At 34.0% G+C, this 19,250-nt stretch overlaps 1 protein-coding gene across 11 annotated transcripts; it reads right to left on the reverse strand.

Annotated features, from left to right (window-relative positions):
* Positions 1 to 6,701: 6,701 nt before the first annotated feature.
* On the reverse strand, positions 6,702 to 19,244 carry LOC107855026 (F-box/LRR-repeat protein At3g26922). Of its 11 annotated transcripts, none has more exons than XM_047415377.1 (7): positions 18,587 to 19,244; positions 16,966 to 17,183; positions 16,402 to 16,876; positions 8,826 to 9,281; positions 8,269 to 8,636; positions 7,783 to 7,962; positions 6,702 to 7,224 (listed from the first exon to the last, which is right to left on the reverse strand). In XM_047415377.1, the coding sequence occupies exons 3-7, from the start codon at positions 16,454 to 16,456 to the stop codon at positions 6,907 to 6,909; spliced, it is 1,377 nt and encodes a 458-aa protein (XP_047271333.1). In that variant the 5' UTR covers positions 16,457 to 16,876; positions 16,966 to 17,183; positions 18,587 to 19,244; the 3' UTR covers positions 6,702 to 6,906. The 11 variants fall into 11 exon arrangements, with proteins under 11 accessions (XP_047271333.1, XP_047271329.1, XP_047271328.1 ...); XM_047415373.1 differs by adding an exon at positions 14,344 to 14,439 and having other exon boundaries at positions 8,269 to 9,281; positions 15,192 to 16,876; XM_047415372.1 differs by adding an exon at positions 14,344 to 14,439 and having other exon boundaries at positions 8,269 to 13,822; positions 15,192 to 16,876.
* Positions 19,245 to 19,250: the final 6 nt, after the last annotated feature.

The raw sequence follows: 19,250 nt of genomic DNA on the forward strand, positions 1-19,250 counted from the left end.
TGACATTAAAAAAAGAGGCAAACCAACAAATGTGGTGCTAAAGCTTGACATGACTAAGGAATATGATAGAGTATCATGGTTCTTTCTTGTGAAGGTGCTAAGGAAAATAGGTTTTCAAAACTTTTTATAGATATGATTTGGAGGTCAATGTCTAATAATTAGTATTCAGTACTGATTAATGGACAATCACATGGTATCTTTCATTCCACTAGGGGAGTTAAGCAAGGAGACCCTTTATCTCCTGCTTTATTCATTTTATCAACTGAAGTACTTTCCAGGTCATTAAATGCCTTATTTAAGGATGTTATGTATGTGGGTTATGGTATGTCTAAGTGGAGTTCTTAGATAAATCATCTTGCTTATGCAGATGACACTATTGTTTTTGCCTCAGCTAACAAGTATTCTCTGAAGAGAATAATTTCAATTTTACAGGCATATGAAACTCAATTAGGCCAGAATATCAATAAGGAGAAGTGTGTTTTCTACATGCATCAGAGTGCAAGAGTAAGTGATAAACTATTAGTAGAAAAGTGTACTGGTATATCTAAAGGTCAATTCCTATTGAAGTATCTTGGATGTCCTATTTCTCATAATAGGAAAAGGAAGGCCCATTATGTTGAATTGATTCAGAAGGTAAAATCAAAACTACAGGCTTGGAAAGGTAATATATTATCTTATGGAGGTAAAGAGGTGTTTCTTTCTAGTGTGCTGCAATGTGTTCCTATTTATGTGTTGTCTGCGGTTGTTCCCCTAGTTTTTGTAATAAAGGAACTTCATAGAATCTTTGCTAAATTTTTTTGGGGTAATAAGGTGGATGGTAGGAACAAATATTAAGCTGCTTGAGAGAAAGTGTGTTTACCTAAGCAAGAGGGGATTGGGCTTCAAATCTATGTTTAAAGTCTCAAAGGTCATGCATGCAAAACACTGGTTGAGATTTAGAACACAGAACACTATTTGGTCTAATTTTATGTGGAATAAGTACTGTAAGAAACAAATTCCATCACTTGTGAAATGGAAGGAAGAATCTCAATTATGAAGGCATATGCTACAAAATAGAGAAGTAATTGAAAAATATTTATGGTGGGAACTCAAAGGAGGTACTTCCTCTGTTTGGTTTGATAATTGAACGCAACTTGATCCTTTATTTACACATCAATCTAAAGTACAAACATGTCACTCTTTAATAAATATTGAGGTTTTTATGCTGGATATGGGCTGGGATTATGTGAATATGCAACATCACATCCCTGATAACATCACTGAACATGTTAAAATCATTTGAATCAAGTGAAGCAGTCGGAGGAGGGAGACAAGCTGTAAGACCCCATGAAAATCCTAGTCCATTTCAGTCTTATATTGCATGCCATGAGGGTTCAATACTTAGAAAATATAGCTAAGTGTTAAGACTTAGTCTTATTTCGGCCTCTCAATTCAGATAAATTTTATTTCAATCTTTCCGGTCTTAGATTATAGATTTTTAAATTGATTCTTGATCAGGGTTATCTATAGATCATCTCGGGTGAGTTTTGAAATTTTTGAACATCTTTTGAGACATGTTTGAATAACCAAAATAGTGAGCCAACACGATCAGAATGCGTCGCGTTGGCTATCGCATCGTCACAATCAATGTGGTGCGTCGGTAATCACGTTAGGTTGATCGACGTGGCGCTTTGCCTGTCGCGTCACTGGGCACATTTTTGTTTATTAAATTACGAGTTTGTGGGGGCAATTGAGTTATTTTTCCCTTATATTATTCATCCATAACACAAAATTAAACCTCCCAAAAGGCAAATTCACTCATTATTTCATAAAATTCTCTCAAGAGCAAACCATAGGTTCATCAAAGTTTAAGTCCAACTCTCAAAAGTTTACCAACAACTTTCACGAATTCAACAATCAAGGTATGTTAGATGTTCATCCTTGGGTCCCTTCCGCCTTTGGAGTCCAAGAACTAATTTTAAATTCAAGCTATGAGTTTCACATGATTTATATTGAATTATGTCCATATATGCGTTGTTATTTGGGTTTCAAGTTAAGAAAATATGAGTTTCATGTAAAATAAATCAATGGGTGTGTTGGTTGATGTAGATCTAGTGTCAAACCCTTAAATTGTGAATTGATTGTTGTAGTCATGATGCATTAACATGTTGTTCATTCCCACGTACAAGGTTATGCTCCCCTAAGTGTTTGACAAATTGTCTAAGCGAATGAATTGTGCATTGTGATCTTTTGGTGATTTTAGTATTGAAATCATGCTATTACTACATGTTTAAAACTACTCCCATGTTTAAGTTATGCTTTACAAGTGTTTGATGAAATGCCTAAAAGAATGAGTTTTAAATAATGACTACATGTCGTGTCCTCAAGCTTTAGTACAATCTTGTGGTTATTGTTATCGAGTTCTGGGGGTTTGAATACCCGAAAACTTAGCTGTTTACAGAATTTCAGTATGTTATAGAATAGTTCGGATAAACCATGAGCATATTCAGCCAGTTAGCCATCAGGATAAGTTACTTGTCCAGTTAAGCTTAGTTCAGTCTCATAATCAGTGTCTGTTCAGTTGGGAGTAGGATTCAGCACTGAGCAAACCTAGGGATGGGGGCTCACCCGTTAGTTAGGACTGGGTCCTTAGAAACAATCCCTAAGTTCCAGAACTATGTAGCCAAAGTAGGTTATGAGATGTCACCTGCTGGTTTAGGTCTGAAACTCTTCGGGATCACCCGTTAGTTTAGGACTGATCTCAAGGTTCACCCGCTAAATTAGGACTAACTCCACATCCATTATTAGTACTTGTGGCACGGTACTTGCACCCTTCCAACTGGGGTCACAAGTTGGACCCCAATCAGCTCAGTGAGAGGCATGTCGGTTAGATGATACCTCCCACGGTTTCAATTTCAGTACTCAGTTCAGAATTTAGTTCAGTCTTGCTTGACCATAGCATACAGTTTATCAGTTATTAGATTTCAGTATTTTAGTTTACAGACTATTTTTAGAATCATGTTATATACTTCAAATAATGTCCTGAAGTTCTTTGTAACGTTATAAAATTTGCTTAATTCATTAGGCGATTTCGTAATGTTTCTCACCAACGATCTGAGGTTGAAGCATGATTGACGTTGAACTTAAAGAATTTACTGCTGGATAAATAAATACCTTTGCCAGTCAATCCTCTTGATAGTACTGCAGTAGCATCTAAAGGTACAAATATCATAGCAGGAGCAGGGTCGGTGAAATTGTAACTGTTTGAATAGATATTATGGACTCTTCTTTAATAAAAGTAATTCTTTAGGAGAACCAACATAGGTTTTGGTGCAGTGGATGGGGCTGTTCCACCCTTAACCAGAGGTCGAGGGTTCGACCCTGAGTATGGAGAAAACTCTATTGGGAGCGCTGCCACCTTAATGGGCCTTGCAACGCACGATTCGAATTAGTTGGGGTTTCAATGCGGACACCAAACACCGGATGGAAACCAAAAAAAAAAAATCTTTAGGAGAATCGCCGCAACATGCTCTGTTGCATTCCCCACCATACAGATAAATAATTAGAGTCAAATCACGTTTCAAGCCTATTCATACTTTGACCAATGAAATTAAACTTATTATGACCAATGAAATTAAAAAAATAAGTTTATCCAATCTATAATAATATATTAAAAGTGTGAAGACCCTTGAAAAAGTGATTTGAATTTTTTGTCCTTCATTAAAATACTTCACAATAGATAAAAATCGTCTTTTTATTTTTTTTCCTCACATAATTATTATTAATAGTGAATATTGACTTTAATAAATATATATTAAAAAAATTAAAACCTCAAATATATGGGAACACTCCCAATTTTATGAAAAATTTTGTTAGGTGTCGGCTATAATTAATTAATTAATATTTTTAATTACTTATATTTCCTTCTAACAATAGTAGACTGGTTTTAAGGAAAAAAAAAATATTAAAACAAACGGGATTAAATTTAGACAAGCAAACACAAAATTTCATTTTTTCTTCTTTAGTAGCATACCACAATTAGTATTACAAAAAAAAAAAAAAAAAAAGCATACCGAAATTAGGATTCTAATTAAGCAAACAACTCTATATTAAATATGACTTAAAACGTATAAATTATTTTTTAAGTAACTTTTGTTATAAAATAATTATTATTTAATTAATTTTAAAATTAATCCAAGTCCTTAATAGGTAAATATTCATTATATTTAACACTTTTAAATTATTAAAATTTTATCTTATGTAAAAAAAAAAAAATTCTACAATTTTATTTAAGTAATATTTTAAATCAAACTTACAAGAAACATAACTTCTTCTACTTATATTTTCTCTTATTTGATTCAAGTCGTCTTCTTTCATTCACTATGTTCATTCTTTTGCCTTTTATTTTTCTAATAGTTTTAAAGATTGATTATATATGCATTATACATAATGAACAATTGACGATGAATTTTCCTTATGGTTTTTTCTCGCGTTTTTCTTGCAGTTGAAAATTTCAGATTAAAAACTCAACGTAACAAACATGTTGCCAAATGAAGTAGTCAAAAAAATTAAAGGTTTATCTCTATACTTTTTATTTATTTGTTCAAATAATTTTTTTTGAATGTAGGTGTTTATTATTATTAATTATCTGTTTCTATAATAATTCACTGTATTTTTATACGGGTGTATTTATGTATTGATCGGGTTAGAGGTCCTTAATTATCTTCCTTGTTTGATTTTTATAATATTATTCTTTTTAGTTTATTCTTTGTTTTATATTCATATATATATATATATATATATATTTCTGATTAGGATTAATTGTGCGACTTCTAAAGCCTTTTTGTTTTAAGAGAAATATATAATTAATTGAAAGTAGCTTTGGTTCGAGAAGTTGAATTTCTTACACAATGAGTGTTTATTATTAATCATTAATAATTGTTGGATGTGATTAACAGATGCAATGATGCATCTATTCTGTTTTTTACGTATTTAAAAAGCAATTGATAAGAAATGTCCTTAGCATCTATAATCTATATCTATAATCTATCTATAATATATTAAAAGTGTGAAAACTTTTAGAAAAGTAATTTAAACTTTTTGCCCTTCATTAAAAGACTTTTCTTTAGATAAAACTGTCTTTTTATTATTTTTTTAATTTATTATTTAATTATTTTTTATTATATTAACTAGACTTCCTAAAATATATGGTAAAAAAATTAATTTATACTTTCTAAAATATATGAGACTCCTAAAATATATGATAGGAAAATTAATTAATATTTTTCTTTCTACTGTTCAATTAGAAAAATACTCTAAAAATAGGACTCTATTAAGGAAATACTTCTATAAGTATTGAGATGTACGTTGAACTAGAGAACAAACCGGTTTGCCTATTGGGAGAATATGATTGATGCTTATCTAACTTGATTCGATTCCATGTCTAGATTAGTGAATGCTTGATTTTCTAACCCTCAACTTCTTCACTGTTTTTATCGATATAATAGAATTAAACATGTGTGTATATATATATATATATCTTCTTTAATTTCATTCAAAATCATTTTTAGGATCAAAACTTTCGCTCAGACAAGAATTGGTTAGATCAAAATCGAAGCTTTGTGATCACTATTATATTATTTTTTTATAGTTTATAGATCGTAGATGAATGTCGGTTGGCTATGAAGAATTATTTGTGTAAATGTTTGGTTTAATTGTATTGTTTTGATATCTCTATTATCGTATTATTTTGTTATTGTTTACAGGTGGTAGATGATTATCAAACGACTTTGAGAAATTTAATTGTATTATTTTGATGCCTCTATGATTGTATTATTTTGTTGCAATTCACAGATGGTAGATGAATGTCGATCGACTTTTAAAAATATTTTTGGTAAAGGTTAGGTTTAATAAATAAATTCTCCATCTTTACATATTCAAAAGATATTAAAATTTAATTATTATATTCATCTTTATTATTTAAACAAATATCCTATTTAGTGTAATGTTTAAACTCATTAAGATGAGATGCACGCGCAAAGCGCGTACACCTAAACTAGTACATATTAAACATGCACAACATTAAACTCACGCATGAATTAGGACATCGATTTAATTCTTTTAAAACAAAATTAATATATTTAGAAACTATATAAAAGTAATATATTTTCAATATTTAATGGTTTAAAAAGTCAAACAATTTAATGACTAAGATGTTTTTCTCTAGACCTGAGTATTAAATAATTAAGACTTTGTTTTACAATATTTGAATATGCATCATTTGTTTATTTTTAAACATATTAAACATACAATTCAATTAAAGTATTTAAACACTAAAAAAAATATAAATTTAATAAAATTATTATTGGATTAAAGAATGAAACACTTATCTTCGCTATTGATGGTAGAGTTAGTTTGTAATAGTGGAGATGACGGTTCATGCTAGTGGCTAGTAACGGTGGTAGTGACAGTCGGAATGGTAAGGTAGTGTTGTAGTGACTGTCGGAATAATAGCGGTTTATAGTGATGGTGATGGTTGTGGAATTGACTGCATTAATTTCAAACATATACACCATATGTTTGAAAATTTCTGAAATTTATAATGAAAGTAAAGCCTAACAGCTTGCCTTGAGGACAATATTGCATCCAATGATAGTCAATTCTCAATCTAGCTTTCTCCTCTTCTAGTACCTCATGTAAATGCAATTCCACAGCAAAAAATAAATTATAAAATCCAACAGGAAAGCCCTTCAACAGTTATTACAGCAAATGCAGTAAACTGTGTCCACAGTGCAATTCATTGTGCACATAATTATCACGAGTTTGACTTATTTACATCAATAACAACTAACTGTTTATTGCAAAAGAGTTCCCAGAAACAAACTGTTACATAACTAAAGTATTCTACGGAAATACGTTTGAGCCAGCTCAGTAGAGGAACACTGCAGCATAGGCTGAGGCTTTTGGTGCTTTCATTAGCCTCTCTTCATATTCATGTGCCTTATCATACTTAGGACCATTCGTGCCATAGATTTCTTTTTTTGCTAATATCTTCATTTTCTTTAACACCATGGAATGCCCAAGCAAATATTCCAGAAACTGAATCACCTGCTTCTCCATCACGAGACCAGCTATCTCCACCGTCTTGAGGTGCTGAGTCAAGCATTGAACAGGAGTATCTACCATATTCCAATATTCATCCGCATCAAACTTATATGGGTGACTCCATGACCATGAGAGTGTCTTCTAAAATAAGCACAAGAGCAAATTTCCCATTAAGAGTTGTACCAACCCAAGTAAAACAGACTGAATAGGACTAAAAAATACAAAATACTAGGGTCTTGAAAAGAAAATAGCACTCCCTCCATTCCATAATAAGTGAATTGTTGGAGTAGTTTTTATGTTTCAAAATAAGTGAAGGGTCATAATTCAAGGTAGATGTTGGAAATTTTTTTCAAATTTACCCTCCATTAAATGTGCATTGGGAGTGATGTATCATGTGTCTTTGCTTTTTAAAGAGGGTAAAAATGGAAAAACATGATAAATTTATGTCTTTGTTTTTTTTCTTAATATGTGTGCCAAAATCCAACAATTAACTTATTGTGAAACGGAGGAAGTATTAGATATCATGATATCCCAATTAGTGTTCTGTTCATCCAAGTCATACCTACTCGGGTTAGTGTACTGTCCTACCAGTGTCTGACACCAAAATGATGCTCAAATCTTTAGTGTCCATGATAATAACAAACATTCCACAAAACACAGTTAATAACAAAGCAATAAAAGAATTAAATTTTGTCATACTTGGCATGTCGGAACAAAATAAGACGTAATTTTGATGATAAGATTCTCCAAGCAAGGACAGTGCTTCAGCAAGTTCAGTATTCCTGGTAGGTGCCATTTTACAAAATCCAATTGAAGATGAAGGGTTTTGCAGCTGAAGGTTGGAGATGGTAGATTTGTTAACTGCCATGAAGAAAATACCTAGGCAGATAAAAATAAAACAAAAGTTGAAGAAACTAAATAAATAGAGATTTTTGTATTTAACTTAATGAACTAGGACTTGTGCTATCACTAGGTAAGTAACAAAAGCCTTAAAAAGCAGATTACACGATTTACATGAAATATTGACAGATGACTGAGCCTAAGACATTGAAGGCAAAACCCAACACCATAATGCCTCTAGTCCAGTTTATAGTCAGTATATCACCCTAAATGGTATCTCTCTATAGAGTCAGAAATCATAAACTATACCAGGAGAAGTTGAGAAGAAAGAGAAGAAGTGCTTACCAGACCAAACCAGGAACTTAGCTTCAGACTTTTGACCCCGGTAATTGTTTGGAGTAATATTCGCATCTCTTGGTAATCCTTGTACTCGCTGTAGTCAAATATTAAATTACGATTGACAGACACTTCAGCAATAGATGGTACATTTGCAATATCCAGCACATCCACATATCCAGAAATTTCTAATGATAAGAGAGTTGGACAGGAGACATGAATCAAGGTTTGACACCTTCTAATGCCAAGTACCAATGTCTTTAAAGTCGAATTGACAAGAATCACTCTTCTTTGGACATAGCAAAACCACAGCTTCAATTGCTCGAGCATTGGACAACCAGATAGAATAAAATCCATGGATTGATCCATTATCATAACTTCATTAAGAGATAATGTTGTTAGAGACTTCAACTCACTCTTCTTTTTTGTATCTATCTTACAAAATGTCAATCGGAGTTCAACCAGATGAGGACTGTTTAGAATACAACTAGGCAGATCATAATAAGCTTGTGGCCGAAATGTATCATGTCTAGAAAAAAACAAGTCAAGGACCTTCAGATTCTTACTTAATGCGAACCGAATCCAGGTACAAATTTCATTAGCCATCCTTTTCTCACTCCTTAGGAAATCATATTGCGATGTGTCTATTCTGCCAGCTTCTCTTTGCCGAAATGAGTGAGATAAGCTAAAGTGAAATTTAAGGCAGAACTTACCAATATTCAAACTCTTATTAAGAAGAAGCACATGACGAATGAAATTCAAGAACCGTTCGTCATAGTCAGGACAACTAGCTTGACTAGCTCGACCGCAATAAGCACAGTAGTGCCCTTGAAACATGCATTGATCGAAATTGAGCGTGTGGATGAACGGCCAGAGTTCATAAAATCTTTTAATAAAGATTGTGTTAGCAGCATCCTTTGAAGGCAATAAGGAGAGAATATGAATGAGGATGACATCTGGTAGTCCACTGATGCGGTCTTCATTCAGGTTACAACTCATTTTCCTTGAAGACCTATTAATTTCTGTATAACATCATAACAAATATTAGGTGTAACAACTTGAAAGCTATGAGATTAAGGAAATCGTTAGCCTTAAATTGGGATATCCGGAAAGAACAGGTTTTTTAGATTAATGATTGATCCATACAGAGGGACTGACATATGTTTTCCTACAAACCAAGAGGAAGGGAACAAGACCGATTACGAAGCTAATCAGCATATCAAATTTCCATTTAGAGATAACAGTTCATGATGATAAAGCATGAGATCAAACATATTGAGAAATTTTTTGAAGTTTGCATGTAAAAAAAATTCTAAGACAAGAAAATGTATTCTTAAATTTAATAACTTTCTAAGAGCATCCACTGATATAACAAACAAGTAGAGAAAATGGTCAAAAGCCTCCCAACCTTTACCCCAAATCCCAACTACACACCTATACTTTGTGGGGGTCCTATGACCCCCTGAACTATTTAAAACTGAAATTATAACACCCCTAAAGGCTGACATGGCAAAGAGAGTGTGTTAAGAGAGTGAGCACCAAAAAAAATTTGAAACTTTATTTTTAATATTTCTTATATACATATATATATATTAATTTCTTTCTTCTTCCTTTCACCATACCCAAAATCTCTCCACCACTACCCACCAATGCATCAGCAGCAGCCAGCGTCATCTCCACCACTTGACCACTTCTTCACCTTCGACCATTTTCTTCCCCATATAAATATTCAACCTTTTCTCTTTTTTCATTGCCCAATTTTTTCAAAATTTTGTCAATATCATACAAATAAAGATCAAACGAACCAATTCCAGTAATCGGTTTCCAAAATAGAGGATTAGCTCCACCGGTATAAATCACAGTAAACGGCCAAACTACACCAACTACCATTTCATCCAAACTAACAACCACCTCCCTAAAAGCTCCATTCCCCGGAACACTAAGATTATTCAAACTTACATACTCATTAACCGAATTACCATACCAAGACTCATCATTCTCATGAAATGAAACATAAACTTCCATCAATGCTCTATACACATTTTGTGGAATCTTGAAATTTTTTGACTTTACATCTATTGAATTTTCAATCTCAAACCATAAACCATCATTAAAATCCACATTTCTTAAAATTGGAACAATCAAATCAGCACCAGAATCAAAACCAACACCGAGTTTTTTCACCTCATTATAAAAATGAAAATAAAGTTTCACATGATACAAATTCTATCATTATTGTACTTATTCTTCTTGTACAATCATAAATTTAACATCAATTTTTATAGTTGATAAATTAAAAAAAGAAAGGAAAGAAAAAGGAACAAAATTGAAAAACGACATTTTTGCTCGGCATTGTATCAAACATTTACTGAGCATAATCTAACATCCCATTTCTTATATACCCAGAAATCATAAGTTCCAAGTTACTACATTCTTGTAGAGCATTTCATCGAACAGTTTGCGTGCTTCCTCAACATCACCTTTTTTGAAAAAACTAGTAATTCTTTAGTTCCAATTGAACAACGAGTTTGCAATTGAACTCACATAATGAATACAGAAATGAGAATTTCCGTTCCTGAAGCAAATGTGTGAAGCCCACTTGAGCTGTTTATACATTAACAAAGGTTTATTCTTTTTCTAAACTTTGGGTTTAATATTCAACTTTGGATTTTAATATTTAAAAAGGGTTTGAGATTGAAGAAAATAAGATGAAGAAAGAACAAAAGAATGGAGTAATAATTAGTCTGGAAGAACATGAATAAAAGTAAATGGAAAAAAGTAATGAAATGGAAAAGGAAATTTAAAAAAATATAAAAGAGAAAACATAATAAATAAAAGTAATCAATTTTTTATATTAAAAAAAGTAATATTACGTGGCATTATGTGGCAGCGCGTGCAGGTCACTACTTGAAACAAAATCTAGGTATGAGCTTTTAGACGGGTATATATTTCATTTTAAAAATGTTTAGGGGGTAATAGGACCCCCGCAAAGTATAGGTGTGTAGTTGAGATTTGGGGTAAAGGTTGGGGAACTTTTGACCATTTTCTCCAAACAAGTATAAACTAAACTATCTCTTGCACAAATGTCAAGGGATACTACAACTCAATCACAAACAAGTCATGGTAAGCTATATGAATCCTACAACAACAACATACCAAGTGTGATTTCATAAGTGGGGTTTGGGGAGGGTGAGATGACGTAGACCTTACCCCTGCCTTTATGGGGTAAAAAGGTTGTTTTCTATAAACTCTCGGCTCAACAAAATCATTTTCTAAAACAGGTTTGAACAAAATAAAAGATATCCAAAGTAAAAGTGGCAACAATAGTAATAGAAACGAAGAATAAGATAATGTTAGCATAATAATACTGGATAGGAAGCAGATAGGTGCTCTAGCCTAGAACCCTCAAAAGAGTGAAGTCGTTCGACTACCTATTAACTTTCTTCATTAATCCTCGACCTCCATGCTCTCCTATCTAGGGTTATATCCTCGATGAGCGGAAGACGTGCCAGGTATTTCTCTTCGCATGCCCAAATAATCTGAGTCTCGCTTCACTCATCAGGATGCCACCCCCAACTTGCCCCATATATCTTCGTTCCTGATCTTATCTCTCCTAGTATGCACACAGATGCATCTAAGCATCCTCATTTTTTCTACCTTTATTTTCTGAACTTGAAAGTTCTTGACTGGCCAACTGTCAACCATGTACAACATAGTCGATATAACCACCCCTATATCGTACTTTCCTTAAGTCTCGGTGACACGTTCTTATCACATAGGACACCAGGTACAAGCCTCCATTTCATCCACCCATATTCTAATATAATGTGTGACACCCTCGTCGACCTCCCTATTTCCTTAGATTATAGATCCAAAATACTTAAAGCTATATGAGTTCTCATTCCTCCATTTAAGCTTATATCATATCATAACCATTGTTAGTATATATATATAATTGAAAGAAATTTATAATTATTATTATACATATATAGGTCAGCTATGTTGCATTGGGCAGAGCGTTGGCCAGTTAAGAACTCTCATATTCAAAAGATGAAGGTGGTAGAGATGAGGATGTTGCGATGGATGTGTGGGTTTACTAGGATAGATAGGATCAGAAATGAGGTTATACGCGACAACGTGAGAGTGACTTCGGTAGAAAATAAAATGCGTGAAGCAAGGTTGAGATGGTTTGGGCATGTGATAATGAGGGGCATAGTGCCCCAGTGTGAGAAGTTGGCTACGGATGGATTCAGGCGAGGTAGAGGTAGACCAAAGAAATATTGGAATGAGGTGCTTAGACATGACATGAAACAGTTACAGCTTCTTGAAAACATAACTCTAGATAGAAAGGTGTAGAGGACGCGTAGTAGGGTAGAAGGTTAGCAGGATGGAGACTCGTAGTTGTAGCGTTTCACAGGTAGTATCTTGTTTTTGGAGTTTTAGGGTGTTGTTTGTGGTTTCAGATATAGTGTTGGTGTATTATTTGGTGATAATCTTGTTTCTGCTACTGTCTATTGGTTTATACCTGTTTGTTGTTTTGTTACTACCTTTTGTTTCTTGTTCTTATATTATGTCTTTTCCTTAAGTTGTTTGCTCAAACTGGGGATCTATTGGAAACAACCTCTATACCTCACCTATGAGGTAGTGGTATGGACTACATACATTTTACTCTTCCCAGACATCACTATGTGGGAGTATACTGGGTATGTTGTTGTTGTTGGGCAAGCTTGACAAGCAACCCTTCCTCTTGAAAACCATAACAAGTCTCTAGCAGCTAAACTTAAAAAATATCAACAGAACTAATGGACCATTAAGTAGCGATGTAGCTCACAGTATAAAGTTATATAGAGATCCAAAAATTTAAAAACAATATAGAAATACAGATTTGCTATTTTGAATGGCCCCTAGCAAGAGTTAACCTGCACACAGGATGCAATAGTGCATAAAATGTATACCAATTTGTGAACAGTTTTAGCTCTTAGATCAGTAATGGCGCATACTTGCACAGATTTAGACATACCATAAGTTGCTGCCTAGAAAGAGCCATATTAAAAATAGTATACGAGCATAAACCAAAATTTCATATCCAGCACGGATCTTAAAATAGATCAACAACAACAGCAATACGAATTTCATCCGCTTTGCATGATGTCACTTGCCGGAACCATTTCCCATCGCCATATATATATATGTGTATATGAATTAAACAAATAACTCAATGGGCAATATCAACCAATAGTTATCATGCAACAATAAAAGTGGTATGAATATCACAATCAAGCTCACATGATTCACAAATCTCAACAATTCAATTATATCACAACTCATGGGATACTATCAATCGGCAATTAATTTCGCATAAATTTCCCATAGCATGGCACTGGTATCCGCATAAATGTTCATTATTTCATTTATACAAGGCCCCCTTACTATCCATTACCCTTAATTTTATTTATCATAACAATCTAACACATCAAAGATAGAAATCTCTACTTGCCTCAGACTGAAGCCGAAACATCAAATTACAAACTTGCCTTCGGTAAAGCTTCTGAACGGCCAAGATCTATTCAAATACATAATCCACATAAGAATATGAACCTAATAACACTCATATTACTATACTTATTTTCTGCTTGAAAACTAGGTCAAAAATCATCCCAAGCCCTCGAAGACAAATCTGAAAACTTTCTTTCAAATTACGTTTCCCATAAAGTAATGAGTCTATATGTCAAAATTCAGCTAAAGCGGGCTATTATTCAAACCCCCAAATCATAAATTCTTACGTTAAGAACCCTAGACCTAAAACCTCAATTTATTAAAATTGTAATAACGGGATGATAATCGTTTTTGAAATCTGGTAACCTGAAGCAAAGTATGATATCAGTAGCTTCCCCTTTCAACTCCCATGAATGCCCAAGCTCATCCTACTATTTTTTTCTCAATAATTGGCTCAATCATTACTCCATAATTGCATCACAATTTCTTGCCCCCCAAGTGTATATGAACTAAATACCAAAAATACTATATACATTGATGTTAAGAGATAAATCACCAAGCAATAAATGAATCCAGAACATTACTCACCTGAAGTGGTCAGTTGTTGTCGACGCTGCACAACTTGAATTCCCGGTCAAGATTCTAACTTTTCTGTTATGATCCGAAGGCTCAAGCCTATAAACACTAATCCATTTTTGTTTACATGCCACATGGTACAGTAAAGTAAATGAATTGTGAATTTTAACCCCTTTCTCACCAATAAAATTAATTGTCTAAAATAACCACAATTTCGAAGACCCTCGATATTTGTACGGAACCCCGTGAAAACAAATCAAATATATTACTTGACCAAAAAGAACGTTTTAGACCTATTGGAATTAAAACACAAATCCAAGATCTTCTTAAGCGAAAGCTGACGGTAGTCAAACTAAACTTTCTTAAAACTCAAGAATCCAATCAATGACATAAATCGCTTACCCATCCCCACAAGTTATAAATCACATATACAAACTACAGGGAGAGCTAAAATGGGAAAGACAAGTAAAATTCACAAAACAACTTGGAAGGTTGTTACACTTTTATAGAGACTATTGGGGTTCTTAGGCAAGAATATCTTGCTTCTAGGCTTACTCCAATGTGTGCTTTGCTGTCAGCAAAATTAGATTCGACCATCGGCTACAAGTAACCCCCACTAGCAATAAATAAGTCGAAAAAAATGTTGAAAACTTTATATCACAAGAGTTTAGATATTTAACCATTTAAAGCAGCGCAACCATTATAATAATACAACATATGCATAACCGGAAACCTACAACTACTCATATTAAATGACTAAACTCTCGTCATGACCTTGACCCTACCATGTAGAGCTACCAAGGAAAACAAAAATCAAAATGAGAAATGCTTAAACGAAAAGGAATAAGCAAGGTATCTACCTTAACTATTCAGAAACCACCTCGTTCATTTATCTGAACTCGTATGAGTGCCTCTGGCTTGACATTGATTCTGGCAATTACAAGTGTCTAAAATGACTCCTTTGTCCATAAGCGACTGCATTTTCGCCTTAAAGTGGAACAAACGTACTAGTTCCATCATATAGAAATGTGAATAGAGTATGAAAATGAGGTATCTTGACCCCCAAACACTTTTTCTCTTGATAACCTAATTTTTGGGTCACCCCAATAGATTAAAATCCTGTCCTTTTACGATGAAAAAGAGGTAGTCTTTTACTACCCATGCAAATTCCAAGCAAACAGCAATGTTCTTCTTAACCCCATTTTCTATCATATATGTTTAAAAAGAAAAGAGAGAATATGGTTCAATTCGATCACAAACAACATGCCAAGAATCTACCAGTAAATTTTTTATTGTAAAACCTAAAATATCAGCAAATAGCATATTGAAATATAGTTACTAGAAAAAGTAGCTCTCGTGCTTGCATGTAATCCCCCAGGTGGGGTCTGGGAATGGTAGCATATTCCTAGACCTTACTACCTTTCTGGGGTAGAGAGGTTGTTTCCATTAGAATCTTGGCCACAAAGAAAGTTTAATCAAAGGAAATTAATGATAGCAAAATAACAAGAAACAAAGCATATTAGGTAACAAATAGTTGTAAAATGGAAGGATAAGATACTATGTGAATACTAGGTAAGACTATTAACAAAGGAGAAGAGCAGACTAGCTCCTGCCTCTCCCATGTAAAAGTACTACAACACTGGGCCTACCACCCTTCTACTCTAATCCTTGACCTCCATACCTTTTTATCTACGGTTATGTCCTTAGTAAACTAAGATGTGTCATGTCTTGTCTAATCATATCTTCCTAATTCTTCTTTAGCCTGCCTCTTCCTCTCCTAAAACCTGCTATAGCCAAATTCTCACACCTCCTTAATGCCTCCATACACCTCCTTTTCACGTGTCTTGAACCACTTCAGTCTCGTTTTCCTCATTTTGTACACAGCAGAAGTCACTCCCACCTTGTCTTGTATAACTTCGTTCCTAATCCTGTCTTTTCTGGTATGTCCGCAAATCCATTTGAGCACCCTCATCATCGCTACCTTCATTTTATGAATGTTTGTATTCTTGACGGGACATCACTCTACCTCATACAATAGTGCAGGTCTAACCACCACTCTATAGAAATTACCTTTAAGCATTGGTGACACATTCTTATCACACATACCCCTGACGCAAGCTTCCATTTCAACCGCCCCGCTCCAATACAATGAGTAACATCATAGCCAATCTCCCTGTTTTATTGGATTATAGACCTCGGACACTTGAAATTCCTATCTTGGGTATGCCTTGTGATTTGATCTTCACTTCCACCTCAGTTTCATGTGTTTTGTCACTAAACTTGCACTTCACGTACTCTGTCTTGGTCCGGATTAACCTGAAACTTTAGATTTCAGGGTCTGTCTCCAAACTTCCAGCCCATCATTAACTCCACCACGTGTCTCGTCGATCAGATGGATCTTCAATAACATGTTGCAAAATACGTACAATAGGTTTTCCGGTCACAAGTGTAGGTAAGTTCCCATGAAACTTTGAATGCTCATCCAAAATCCACGCCATAGTCTGTTTGTACAAAGTGCCAATAAGCCTATCTGCTTGCATTTATTCTGGAACTCCACAAATAAAAATGTTTGAGATATATATTTTTTTGAGAAGGGAAAAATATTTGAGATATATAATGATCGATATTACTAACCTGGGCATTGGCGCCTATCATCAAGTGCAGGGACATCAGTATGAATTCCAATAAGATCATGTATTTTCTGCGTGTAAACATGTGTAAAGCGCTGCAGCTCACTAATGCTTAAATCTTTTGATGCCAATTTCACCCTTAGCTCCCACATATGGAATATCTTCTACAGTTGTCTTCCAAGTCATTACTTGAGTAAGCACATTTACCTCATCAAGGTCAACCTTGCAAAAGAAATTTACCACGTTTCTCAGTAACAAATCCAGCGCTAGGAAAAAAAAAGAACAGTTGAAGACTAAAGAGTACCAGCAAAACTAGGAAAATTGAAAAATTAAGACCGTGACAGAAATTTGACGTGATATACAAAAATTGAATAGGAAAGGCTACATGTCTACATCTATCTATTGTTCCTCTTCATTCTAGTGATGACACCAGCAAGAATGTGGAGTTCAACTAAATAGCTTGTAAAAATTACAATAAAGTTAACAATGAGAGCAAGAAGAATGGTATGCGGAAAAAACTAAGGCTTTGTAAAAGAACAGTCCTCTTTGCTTGAAGACAGTTTCAACCAACACAATATACTTGCTATGGTATCATTAATATCTTAAAAGTTTTTATATCTTTTTAGATTTAACTTATCTACGCTGACAGGGTAAACAAAATTTACACTATCAGTGTAATATAGCTTTGTAGGAGCCACAATGATGTAGTAACCTTTGTCGGTGGAATCAATTGACACCCTTTCATGGAAAAATACACGCGGATAGGTCAAATATATATGTATGTATATATATGTGTGTGTGTGTTGAATCCCCTTAGTTTCTTCTTGATATTTTGAATCTCCTTAAAGAAAAGATCTTGACTCTGCCACTGATTGTAGGCTGTAGCTGATGACCTGCCTTACTTTTAAAGATTATAAAAGAAAGTTAACTCTTTATCTTTTTGTATGTACTCAGAAAAAGATTGTGGGTTGGGGGTAGCAACTTGGAATTTTAAATGGTTAGATTGAGAGAAAAATTCTTTAACAAGTGTGAGTTCATAGATAGGCTTCGGATTGATATGCAGGGTCAGCAAAAAGAGCTTGCAGCCAACTTAAAACTCAAACAACGACAAGTAGAAATTTGGTATCATATGTTTTGTTGTTATTATATAACCGTTCTTGACTCTGTTTTTTCTAATAGTACGAGTTGATTGTGTTTCATAAGGGATTAAGTTTTTAAGCAAACACAAGTAGACTGTGAGTTCTTGAAGAAATGGGCCAAAGTTTGAAAAATGAAAATGATAGGCTAAAGAAAGAGTTGCAAGAGCAAAGATCAATCAAGATTGATCAACGGATGACGCCGTTTCATCAATCTAACTTTCTTCTCTTCTAAGACCTCATCTAAAAGCAATTTCACAAAAAAGAGGAATTGAAAGGAAAAAAGTTTATAACAGCCAACGGGAAATCTATTCAACAGTTGTTACAGAAAATGCAGGAAACTGTGTCCACAACACAATTCACTGTACACATTATTATCGCGAGTTTAACTTATTTATCGACAACAACTAATTGTTTATTGCAAAAGAGTTTCGGAAAACAAATTGTTCGAACTAAAAGTATCTAAGTAAATGTGTTTGAAAGATTCACCTCAATAGAAGAGCACTACAGCAGAGGCAGAGGCTAATGGTGCATTCATTATCTTCTCTTCATATTCATGAATTGGGCCAAAGGTCCATGGCTGCTTTTCCGCAAATATCGTCATTTTCTCTAACACCATGAAATATTCAAGCAAATATTCCAGAAACTAAATCACTTATTTTTCCATTACATGATCAGTAACTCTATCCACCAAGGCTAGGACAGATGGAAAGAAACCACCTATTGTTTTGTCTCTGATGGGATTTAAACCTAAGACCTAATGGTTCTCAACTCACTTCATCGACCATTAGAAGGACGCCATTTGTAAACTATTCAACAGAAAAAGAGATGTATATGCTTATACAACCAAGGCATTGACCTAAGACAAACAAACAGCTCATAAACCACCAAAACAAGAAAAAAAAAACTCATGTGTTGTTCTGGTGTTAGATCAGAAATCAAGCCCTCCATTAGCAGAAGTTTTACATATCGTCTCTTTAGCACAGAAACTTTTATAGAGGATATCGATCGTTTTCAGCTGTCGGCTACAAGCAACCCCCGCTTTGCTCTAAATAAGAAAAAATATGTCTAGAACTTTATATCCAAGGGTGCATAATACATCCTCAGTTAGCAAGTAAGCACTGTACTTTGAGATTGCACATCTAGACACCTC

This window comes from Capsicum annuum, chromosome 7, assembly GCF_002878395.1.
Source record: "Capsicum annuum cultivar UCD-10X-F1 chromosome 7, UCD10Xv1.1, whole genome shotgun sequence".
In the NCBI taxonomy this organism is placed as follows: Eukaryota; Viridiplantae; Streptophyta; class Magnoliopsida; order Solanales; family Solanaceae; genus Capsicum; species Capsicum annuum.

Bases quoted from the DNA above. Each gene is read 5' to 3' on its own strand.
- LOC107855026 (XM_016700001.2), bottom strand. From the start codon at position 16,456: ATGGAAGCTTGCGTCAGGGGTATGTGTGATAAGAATGTGTCACCAATG. The intron at 9,282-16,401 runs GTAATTTCTATA...GATGTTATACAG, and splicing joins TGTGTCACCAATGCTTAAAG to AAATTAATAGGTCTTCAAGG. The intron at 7,963-8,268 runs GTAAGCACTTCT...TTATCTGCCTAG, and splicing joins TAAGTTCCTGGTTTGGTCTG to GTATTTTCTTCATGGCAGTT.